We start from the raw sequence: 12303 nt of genomic DNA, 5'->3' as shown, positions 1-12303 counted from the left end.
AGTGATGGCAAAGTCCATCAAACAGAAACTAACTCATTCATACACATTCACACACCGATACACAGCATCTTGAGCAATTTGGGGTTCATTATCTTGCTCAAGGATACGTCGACATGTGGCGGCAGGAGCCGGAGATCGAACCAACAACCTTCCGATTAGAGGACGACCCGCTCTGCCTCTGAGCCACAGCCACTATAACACACAATTTATATACATAATCTTTCCTTTACCTTAAAGGACCAGTGTTTATAGGATTTAGTGGCATCTATCGGTGCAGTTCCAGATTACAAGCCCCTCGCTTCACCCTCCCCTTCCAAGTCTGTGGGAGAAACTATAGTGAAACTTGCAATAAACGTGAAAGACCCTTTCTAGAACCCATGTTTGGTTTGTCCGTTCTCAGCTACTGTAGAAACAACTATAGTATAATTGCCATACCCACAATCTTTCCCTAACCATAACCATACTATAGTTGCCATGTACAGATATTGTAGAAAATGAGACTTCTAAGCTCTTGAGAGCAACTCAACTTCCAGTTGAAACCCAGCTGTCTAGCAACACCTAGTCTTCCATCACGGGAGGCAGAATTTCATATAGGATGAATGAATTAATGATTGGACTTTTATAGAATTTGTCTTGGTCTGGTTTTCAGAAGGTATGTTAAATATTAAAAAGATACTACACACATTATAAGCCTATTTACAACAAATACATGTTAAAAGTACATTATCATTGGGTTCATCAGGAAACTCTAAACTTCACCAATCCATGCAGGATGAGAATGTCTGAAACTAGTAAGATACACTGGAGTTGTTAGATATTTCTTAATTTCCAGGCTACGCTGAGCAGAAATTGAGTGTTTGAACCTCTGCTAGTCTTATCTGTCTACTCCTTAATTTGACTCCATGGAAGGAAAAGGCAGCACAGTGACTTTAAAGTCACAATGAGTGATGCTTTGTTTTGGGACAGGTAGTTTTTAGGTTGTGTTTGTGTGTCAGCATCTGGGACATGTACACTGTATATGTTGTGTATTTGACAGCAGAACAAAACGTAATGGCAGCCCTGTGGCCTTAAGAGCCATGTTTTTTCCTGTCAAAAGCTTGATAGGTCACTCCATTCTTTACCACTCTTAGAATAGAATAGGACAAAGTAGAATAGAAAGGATTGGAAAAGTGAAGAGAAAAAGGGGTAAGCTTTGTTTCATTCCAGTCTGGACTTTGGACTCACATGGTTCCACAAAAATAAAAAGGTTTTTCAATGAAATAAGGGTTTGACTTAAGAAGACAGGAGACAGAGATTAAAAAGATACTGGTCTGGTGTGGTCGTATTTGACAATTGCTTCTTCCTATCTCTTTCACCTCAGGCCACCAGTTTCCTGTCAGAGGCCCAGTTTTCTGCTGAGTTACCAGAGACACTGGATCCACTTTTCAAGTTCCATGAGACCATTGCTAAGGTAGGACCACCAGAATTACTCCTACTTCTACCAATAAAATCTCTTATCACAATGACGGGCATGTCTCGTAGTATGCAAGTATTGCCAAATGCCCTAATCCCAGCCAAATGCTATACATTTCTGGTTGATTTTAGACACAAAATAAAGATTTACTGTTGAGTGAACTTGAATATTTACAGTATCTGCCAGTGGCTGGTAAAACCCGAGCCAAGCCAAAAAAGTAGGGAAATTCTTCAGAGGATCAAAATAACATTCAGTCCTGGTTCTTCTATCAGTTCCAGTAGCCATCTGTAAGTTGTGATATGCACCAAAAAGTAAAAAAAAGACAAAAAATCAAATTATTCTGCAACAGACTATTAAATATTATTACTCAACTCATCAAAATTGGAGACGAGAAGAATGTTGAAAATATACTCACCAAGTGGTAAACATGTCCAATCTGGTAGCCTGAAAGATGTCTTTACCAGCGGCAGTACTAGGTGCATTGCTGCGGAGCTGCACAACACCGCGAGCAAAGAAGAAATCCTGCACCGTCTTTGATTTACTCCACCAAAGAGGTTATGTTTTTGGTGTCATTTGTTTGGTTTTCTGTTTGTCAGTAGAATTATGAAAATAATTCCGGCCCGATTTTCATGAAACTTGTTGGAAGGGTGTAGCATGGGCCAAGGAAGAATAAAATTTAGGAGCAGATTTATAGTAAATATCTTTCCTGTACAGTTTAGATCTTTCTATTTTTATCTTGATTTATTTATATTTTAAAAAGTACTTTATTTTTGTGTGATTTTTCTGCACCAACGCACCAAGGCAAATTCCTTGTACATGTACAAGGAGTACAACTTACTTGGCAATAAACCCAATTCTGATTCTGATTCTGATTCTGATTCTGATTCTAAATATTAAAATAGATAACTCTGAGTAAATAATGCTTCAGTTAAGTCACTTGAAGGAGCCAGAATCGGTTTATCTCATGTCAACTGCAACGTTTGATGTTCACATAGCAGTGACTCCAGGAAGGTTCATGATAACTTTGTCAATTACCAGCTTCCACTTTCCAGGCTTAGAAACGTTGCACCTCTCACTGTTATTCTGAGACCCCTGCACAGGCATAATCCCTGGTAGTGTCATTTAGCTGTTGCCGGGCAACCGCAAATCCAGCTGCTGTCAGCCACTCGTGTAGCAGATGAAATTAGGAGGTCTTTAGCAAAGTGAAGCATTAAAAAGTCACCACCCATTTCATCTGCGTCTGTTGAAGCTGGATAGTATTTATTGATGTTCACTGGAGATGAAGCATGCTGTATGGGAACAATCACTACCGTCTTTACTTTCAGTTAAGACTAGTACAGCAGTTCTGACGTGGAAAGCCCTGCCTCTGAGAAAAACTTGCAGAGATGAGTCAGTCATTTTCCACTCAGGGCTGCACATTTTTCAAGTAGTTTGAAGTTCTCTAAAAGAGTTTGTTCAGAAAAATCTGAACAAAACACTGCTAAATATGGATCATTATTTTCTTCTTCTTTTAAGATCTGTATCACAGACTATACCTTTTTAAAATAACCCTGACTGTTGGGAGAAACTCTCATTGCTTATAAATGCCACCAGTTCACCACAGCTACCGCCAATGCAGGATTGCTGTCACAGTTTACAAATTACATAAGACACAGTGACATTTACATCATCTTTTTTGGAGGCCAGGCTCTAAATGAACACGCTTCATTTTGGTCCTTACCTTGGCACCTCAAATGTGTGAAATTACACTTAGTTTACAAGTACCGCACTGGCAGGAGCAAGCAGGAGAAGCTGCACAGCCAAAACTCAGTTAGCGAGGATAGTAGCTCAACCTACTACTGTGTCTTTTCAACCGCTCACCCCCCTCTTTAGATAAACAAAGGGAACTTTATTCAATATTGCGGAAAGCGGAGGAGAGGAGAGATGTAGTCTAATTTGGGTTTGCTTCTTCTAGAACATGGGTGCCATCTTAGTCTTGTAGCATTCTGTCTGTAGTATATTGCTGTTTGATGTATACATGATCCAGAGTGTGACTTTAAATGTATAATAATTGGGCTGTGAATGTACTGTAACACCTGTTCTGTTTGAGACTAAACCCAGGCTGCATTTCAGTGCAAAGCAGATGCTGTTTAAACTTGTTGGTCCAAGCTTGTCCTCCTGTGTCTTAGAATCTTGGTAGAATCCTTCTTAATTTATAATGTTTTATGTAGAATATTCAAAATATTTAAATGTTTCCTTACTTTTTATATATTGAAAGACCACTACGTGGGATTTAGTGGCATCTAGCGGTGAAGTTGCAGATTGGAACTAACTGAATACCGTCCAAGTTTGCAGGAGACAATATGATGGGCGCAAAACTAGTGTTAGTTATTTTAGGGTAACGAAAAAACCCAACCGTTTATTTTCTGGTGAAACTAATGTGACACTAATGAAAACATACCTATGAATATTATATACCATTTCCATATTGATTGAAAGATCATTTATAAAACTAACTTTTTCCAAGGTTAAAGCTGCATTAAGCTGGTGTCTAACAACCTTTTGTCCATATAACTTAGTTTGGTGCATTGGTATTATTTTGCGCATGTTGTCCCTTTCTTGCTGCACATTTTGTCCAGTTGATTTAGTCAATAACACTGTGTGTGTGTGTGTGTGTGTGTGTGTGTGTGTGTGTGTGTGTGTGTGTGTGTGTGTGTGTGTGTCCAAAGGCCTGTGGATGTCTATCTGTCTGTCTGTCTGTCTGTCTGTCTGTCTGTTTGTCTTTCTGTCTGTCTGTCTATTGAAAGATTGGCAGAGAAACACAGTAGATTTGCTTATTGCACCACCAGCAAAGTCTTCCTTTTCAACAGTTGAATATCCATTATATCTGTGGTCAGCTGTCATTTCTTAATGGCCACAAACACAGCTGCAGTATTTGAGCTAGAAATCCTCTATTTTCCATAATGCAGATCTACTGTAAGCAAATATGGGTTTAAATGTTGTGTATTCACGGTATCAGCAGTGTACAGTGTTGTGTCCACTATGCAGGCGACCTTCACGTCCATCCCATCCCTGCTGGCTGGTGATTGCTGCTGCTGGTTGGCAGCTCATTTTTCTCTCTTGATGTTTGTTCTTTTTCTTTTCATTGGACACCTCCCTCATTTTTAGCAGTAACCTCTAAACCAAGACATAAAAAGAAAAATGACAGGTCATTCTCGTCACTTGACATGCACATGTACGGTATCGCCAATGTGGTTTCAGATTTGACTGTGGAATGCTGCATATGACCCCCATCTGCAACATCTATGGACATGGGTTCAAGGGGCTTCTGTCTCCAAATTAAAGGACAAAATACATCATTAGTAACTGCTCTTCTTAATGATACACTTCTAATTTGAAACCTCTACCAGTAGGACAGCATCATTTGTATGTGCCTTCAAATCACTGTTGAAAATTAAATCTATTTTATGATGTGACAATGATGTGATCAATGCTTTTTTTAGGTGTAGGCACAAACAAAACTTGCTTAGGAAGATATTGAGGTTTTTAAGTTGACTTTTAAGAGGAAATAGGAAAGAAACCCAAGTCCCACGTTTTTGTGGACCACCCAACCACCCACACCCTCTGCTTCTGCTGACTTTGACTCCATAAAAACGTGTTTTCCTCCTTTGCTAGCAACAGACAACAGTTATAATTCCTACGGCTACTTATGTCATTGTCCTCAAGAGTATAGCCTCCATTATTCAGTATCATTAGATGTTGTAGATTGACAATTCAATCTGGTGCATGGCACGACTGGAGGCCCTCCCCATTTAGGAGCCTGCACCTGTGGAGGATGTGCACTGGCAGCTGAGACGGTGCAAACCAGGCAAGGCTCAGGGGCCGGATGGCATCTAGGCCCGAGTCCTGAAGGACTGTGCCACAGAGCTCTCTTTGATTCTCTAGTCCATCTTCTGGGAATCCTACAGGACTGCCTCAGTACCCACCCTCTGGAAAACACCCACTGTCATACTGGTGCCCAAAAATCCCCACCCCTCAGAACTAAACCACTACCGGCTTATCGCACTCACCTTAACAGTAATGAAGTGTCTGGACAAACTGGTACTCAATTCCATTCTTCCAATTGTCGGACCACATTTGGACTCCCATTAGTTTGCCTATAAGGCCAAAAGGGAGACTGAGGATGCTGTGGCATGTGTCCTTCACTCCCTCCTACAACAACTTCAATCACTCTGTAACTTCTTTGTCAACTTCATTTCTGCATTCAACACTATTAACCATCACCATATGATCAGGAAACACACTGTCCCCCCACTCCTCATCCACTGGGTATACAGCTTTCTTAGCTACAGACCACAAACTGTCAGAGGTGGCACTGTAACACAGTGGTGCACAGCTATCTGCAGCTGAACGTCACAAAGATGAAAGAACTGTTAATTAAAACTTGCAGCACCCACAGCACAGACCTCAACTCCACTCACAATCCCACCTGCATCAATAACGAAGCTGTTGAGATGATGGAGTGCTTCAAATACCTTGGACTCACTCTGGACAATAAACTGAGCTTTAAACAACACACCACAGACATTCACAAACAGAAGTTTCTTCCCTTCTGCCATAGCATTACTCAACAAAACTCCCCAGTAGCCATTATGTGTGAATACCTGAATGTATGTACAAATGTGCTGTGTTTAGATGTCTATCTTGTGTTAATGTTGTGTGTGTATGTATGATATTATGTACAGACTGTGGCAACAAATTTCCTGGAAAGGACAATAAAGAATCTATCTACAACATACAGCCCTTTTGCATATGTAGTGTAGTGTAACACAATCTAATTAGTCCACTAACTAATCCACTCACGTCATATTTGCCAGTGTTGATGTGTGTCCATTAAAGCAGTGGTTTTATCACACCCTAGCTTCTGTATTGTGCCTGTGTGACAAGGCCGGTGCATGCTGCTCTTTAGTTCAGCACCATGGACAGCGGCGTTGGGTTTCTGGGCCTGTGCTCTGACTTTAAAGACCCTGCACAGGTGTTTGCAGTTATTCTGATTGATTAGATCTGTGCTCAGGCTGAAGCTGGGTGGAGCTATGTTTGGAATGACGAGGTAACCAAACATAATGTGGTTTTAAACAAGTAAGTTGTCCATGGTTGCAACAAAACAGGAGTGGGAAGGAAATGTCGATACACACCCATAGAGTCCTGAGAAGAATCTGAATCACAATCAAAACACCTGTGTGGGTGGACTTTATTATTTATATATTAACACTGAAAAAATGCTACTGCATAAATAGTTATAGTTAAAAAGGGAAAAATCCAAATAGATGAAGTGTATTTTGGTCATTCTGTTAAATTCCCAGGTATCACAAACCCATGCTTTTTGTGTAAAATATGGTGACTTTTTTCTTTCTTGGAAAGTCGCACTAACCTATATGCCCTCAAATGTACCGATTTAAAAACCTGTAGTAAACATTTGACGGTGCTCAAGGTAATTTTGGTTTGAGTTACAGTTGTTGCACACCGAAACAACTAAGTTAACAAACACCTTGATTATGCTTACAAGAAAACTGGTGGATCGCACCAGCAAATTACAAGAAATGAGAGGATGCATTAATAATTAATGGCAAAATCCCAATAGGCTCAATGAACAGTAAATATCAATTGGATTACATTTATATTGCACTTTTCTACCTTAACGGACAAAGAGCTTTACATTATTGCCTCTCACTCACCTACTCACACACTAAAGGTGGCAGAGCTGCCATCGTCTGCCACTCAGGCTTCAGTGTCTTGCTTATGGACACTTCAACAGATGATCAGGAGGGGGCAGGAATAAAACTGGTACCCCTGATGCTGTACAGCTCTCTGCAATTTGAAAGTAAAAAAGTGACCAACAATTTAGTCAGTAATGGGGAAGTATAAACCGTTATATTTTTTACTTTCCATTTCATTATTTAACCAACCACAGTGGTATTATTTATTTATTCAATTATATTTTTGACTCAACTGTTAACTTGAACCAATTATATTTTTGACTCAACTGTTAACTTGAACTGCCTTATGTTGGTTTCGGGGATCCATTCTACCCGTGCTATTTTGCAAGTAAATCTTACCAATCCAATTCTGCTCTGACATCCCAATCTGTGATATCACAGCAAGTGTTGGACATTAGCTGTGGGATGTGTCTGACGTGTGGTCTGATGTGTAATTATACAGTCAGAGATTCTGCTCACCTGCTGCCACGGAAAGAGAAAAACTGTAGAATGCCTTATTCAGATGCTATGCAATTGTTTGTTGTTGCCCTTTTTAATGATTTAGAATATGATTTGAAAATTAATTAAGCCTTTATGGCGGTGGACAATTGTTCTGTGCTGTTTTATTGTCTTACTTCATTTTCTTTTCCCGCAATCCAGCCTCAGTCTTTGCCAGTGTTTTCTCCTCTTTCTCCCACTGTGACTCTCCCTCTCTCTCCTTCACAGACACACGCAAACACCCACCCCCCTTGCTCTCTATGGACTGGTGTATGTGCATTGTTAGTGTTGTAGCTCAGGGACTGTGCCTATGCTCTGCATCCCTGTACTCATTTGTCAAGTGCGGTTTTGGACGAAGCTTGGTTGGGAGGGTTCAGGGTGGCAGGTGGCAACAGCAGGCATCTCTCTTTCTCTCCCTTTCTCTCCCTTTCTCTTTTTCTCGCTCTCTTCTTGTCTCCTCAACTCCCTTGGCCCTTCTAACTGTCTCTCAGTGGGCAGTGTTCTCTGTGTAGCTAATTTGTTATGCATGACGTTGTGTACGAGTTGGCTTCCCCTGACTTGGCGAGGCGAGGCTGGCATTGATCAAGCCAACGGATGATGGATAGCGCTGGCACACTCCTTTACTGGTCCCTGCTGCACACTGCTGGGCATACACATTAGACTTTGGAGGGTTTGAGTGTATGTATGTGTAAAACATAGGCTTTATGCCTGAACGTAAATTTCCTTGCAAGTGAAGATGTTGACATGCTCCAAGCTTATGGAATCCACATTACCCACATACAGTATCAGTAAGAGCCACAATACGTCATTCTTCTATGTAACTAATTGAGCCTATCCTCACCAGAAAAAGAAAACATTTGCAGTCATACAACCTATGCTTCTTGTGGTCTGCCTAATCCCCAGTTGCTTTGGAACATGTTGAGTCCATGCCATTGATACCCTAAAAACTACACCATCAAGTTTTGCCACCAAAACATCTAAGCAGGAGAAAAGTGTTGAGGACAAAAGACTTATCCTGCCTCAGGACATTAATTTTCGTCAGGTATTTTTTCTCGTCCCAAGACATTCAAACTATATTTACAAGCAATTTACAAGTATCATTGAAATGGATTCCATGTCCTTGTCTTTGAAGAAAGCACAAAGGGTAGCGTAAAGGGAGATAAAAAATTTAAGAAAATTGACAGGTTAAAAGGGAGATGGTAACAGAGCAAACAGACCCACAAATGGACACGGGGACAGAGGGAGAATGACAAAGTAGCATATAAGCCTGCAAGTATAGATGAAGGTGATTGCAATAAGGAGTAAATGCCCCAGATCCATCCCAGAGGGAAATTGATTGGCCTAAACAGGACTGAAGTTGCAGAGAGAAATGGAGGAATGGATGATTGAACCAAAGGAAAAGAGAGAGAAAAGGGGCAAATAAAGCAGTGTTAAGAGCCAGGAAGAAAAAGCAGGAGGCTATAGGATGAAAGAATACAGAGCAGGAAATGACAAAGAAACAAAGAAAACCAAAAGAAGGCAGTAGTGAGAGACACATATGCTGGAAAGAGCTTCAGATGCAGGGTGGTAAAGATGCTGATTAGGAAGGATACATTTTATCTTCAGGTCTTTCTTCATGTGTCGGACAGACAAGAGACAGTGCAAGACAGAACAGGTAGAGAGTGATGAAGAACATTAGTGCTGGAATGATTATTTGACTGACAGAAGACTAATTTACAACAATTACGATAAACTCTGAAGTCATTTGTCACAGCAAGATGCAAGATATTAGCTGCTTACACAGTGTTGTCGTGTTGAGTTCTGTGAATCCTTTACATAACGTTCAATTCATAATTTAAGCCAAGAGCAAAATTAATACATCATCCAAACACTAAGGTACAGGGTTTAAATTATTTAAAGCAAGACAATAACAAAAGTTATTTTATTAAATGCCAATAAAAAGTATGCATCCAAATATATAATATAAAATTATATAAATACTGTATATTATATAAAATATCATTTGAACCTGGGCTAGGTTCAAATTATATTCTGTGTGATCAAGTCAGGTAGTGTAGTGTCCCATTGTATTGCTGCAGGTCTTGGGTCTGTGTTTCAATACCCAAGTGGATCAGAGCGGGCTTGCTGTCAGCTGCTCGTTAGTTAATAGTGCATCATGCTGCTGCCAGTTTTGGTGCTCTATCTCACATTTTGATTAGGGTCTAATTATCTATATCTGGGTCTATTTGGGCAGGGTCTGACTGTCCTTTTTCTATGTAATTTATGTCAGGTTCAAGTTGGTGTTCTAGTTTCTGAGCCATGGAACACCATGTCTGAAGACCACTAAAATGCTCAATTATGAAAAAAGCCCAGTGTTTTTGTAAATAGCACCAGTTATATAATTCAAATGTCTTAAAAATGCCGGCCTCTAAACCAGATTGAAAACCCACTATTAACCAGGGTTAAAGAATTATGAGCAGTCACACTTTGCCATATGTTTTCTTATTTAACCTTTGTAGAACATTGGTTGGAGTTATCCACCATTAGCATGACCTCTGTCACTCAAAGAGACATTATACTTCATGTAAGCTAGCAGCTTTCTGTCTATTTCACTTCAGTGGCGTTTTGAGTGTGGTTGTCTCCACTGCTGTCTCCTCTGAGCAGAGACAGCCCCAACCACGGTGAAGCTGCTCCTGTTCTCTCTCTCACACACACACAGAGCAGAGCGAAGGAAAGACAGCGAAGAGTTGATAATGGCTGTTCTGTGCATAAAAAGCTTTGTGAGTAGATGTATAACAGCTGACCTAGAACAAAAGATCAGATTGAATCAGTAAAGCTCAACATTGCCAATACCGATCATTCAAATAATGCCTTGATCTGATCTCAATGATCGGTATCGGCGGTACATCGGTACATCCCTAGTAACTTATGTTTCCTCTATTGTAAATTTTGAGTGTTTTTTTTTCTGTCTAACTCATAGGTTTTAGTGTAATGAGTAGACTGTGCCATGAGACACAAGGGACAGGGACTTAAACACTGGGTGCTATGAACTAAATGTAACCACTGGTCTACTACACTGTGGTACTGCTATGTGGTAGGCATGTCTATGTTGAGAAGACAACCCCATTTTGGAGAAAGTAGCGCAGTATGTCTAAATAGAAGAAAGAAAGTTGAAATGGATTCCAAAAGGGGTGGGAGTTCAGGATCAAGTATCCAGCATTGCAACAGTGATGTTTTTCATGTTAATATTACTATTGTAATTCATTTATTTCTTTATAATTTTGTAAGCAGAAGTTACCCATTTAACTAAAGTATGTGTAATCTGATTACTGTGTTCTACAAAGAAAGATGGAGGTTTTTGTAAAGCTGATTTCTGTATAATGCAATTGCTTCCCAGCCTTGTCCACTGTGTTCTCAATAAATGCTTAAGAACCGGGATCATTAAAGCAGCCATAAAATGCAGATTATAGTAGAGCAAAAAGGTGATCGGAGAATAGAGGCTTTTCCATCCACTAAGATCAAAGCCATGGCTTGTGTATCGATGGATTGGCCTTTTCACTGTGCTGTTGCTTATAAGGCATAAAGGGTGACACCGTGGCCCCTCAGACCTGTCCAAGGGGTCGATAGTGAACTATTTGAAGGGCAAACTATCTAATCTATAAATGTATTTCAAGCAGAAAACCCAGCACTACTACACTGCCAGTCTTAATTACCACTGTGTTAACCACTTGACCAGCCAGTTACTGGGATTTACCAGTGATCATTCAATATATTCTGTAGGGTAAAAGGTTACAGTGGATTCATTTACAGCATAAATATCTGTCACATCTTTTATTTTTGCACACTGTATTATGCTATTATCTCTGCTCCATCAAGAAATTACAACTTTGTGGGGAAAAAAATAGAAAGCAAAATCCGTAGGCCCCTGCTTCATGAAACTAATTTAACTTTAATTCATCTCCATTAAATTCTCTCATTTGAATTCTGAGCGGCACTATTTATAATCGGAACACTAGGGTAGACAGCAGTTTCACATACAGACTGTACAAAAACCTTAATGTTTTTTTTTTTTTGTCTCTCTTAACAAAACTCACACTAGTGTTTTAAGACTGAATAACTTCCACATTTTCCTTCATCTGTCAGAGGGAGCGATTGCCAGCTATAATCAACCCAAACATTGATACCTTTACTGTCAGTTGGGTTTACTAGATCAGCTCGTTAATTCTTCTGTATGCAACAACCATCTCACCATAGTTTATATAACATAGGTTTTGATGTATGTATAATGAAAATATGGATGTATTGTATGTGATCAGGCTGTATGATGTTTTAATTATATCTCCAAAAGTAACTGTTGTTGCACTTTCTTTTCGCTGTGTGATACAAAGCAACACCAGGAAGTTTCACCTTGACTGAATAAGAAACTATGCCTGTCTAATCGTTGTGTTTATGCTGTTTCTCTAGCAGCAAGAGGTAGTCCAGGGGGGCTTCCTGTCACATCCACAGTGGTATCTAGTAGAAATGTCTTTGCTATGTGTGTTACTGAAAGGGAGAACTTACGTTTTATTCACTATCAATCGTAAACTTGTTGGAGAAAACTAAAGCAGTCATTAGGTGACTAATCGCAGTTCATGCAGT

The 12303-nt window shown here is 39.9% G+C and overlaps 1 protein-coding gene across 6 annotated transcripts in view; it reads left to right on the top strand.

Annotated features, from left to right (window-relative positions):
- LOC127350801 (inactive N-acetylated-alpha-linked acidic dipeptidase-like protein 2) overlaps positions 1–12303 on the top strand; it is a 479274-nt gene that overhangs the window by 403810 nt on the left and 63161 nt on the right. For 4 of the 6 annotated variants that reach the window (XM_051377800.1, XM_051377799.1, XM_051377804.1 and 1 more), the window contains one exon: positions 1361–1450. The exons of 1 other annotated variant lie outside the window; for it this stretch is intronic. In XM_051377800.1, the coding sequence (XP_051233760.1) occupies positions 1361–1450 (90 nt within the window). Of the gene's footprint in view, positions 1–1360; positions 1451–4480; positions 6204–12303 lie in introns of those variants that run through there. One more of the 6 variants, XM_051377805.1, reaches the window with a different exon arrangement.

The sequence above is a fragment of the Dicentrarchus labrax genome, unplaced genomic scaffold (assembly GCF_905237075.1).
Source record: "Dicentrarchus labrax unplaced genomic scaffold, dlabrax2021, whole genome shotgun sequence".
Taxonomy (NCBI): Eukaryota; Metazoa; Chordata; class Actinopteri; family Moronidae; genus Dicentrarchus; species Dicentrarchus labrax.
The sequence above is the reverse complement of the archived record's forward strand: the minus strand, read 5'-3'. Positions and strand labels throughout refer to the sequence as shown.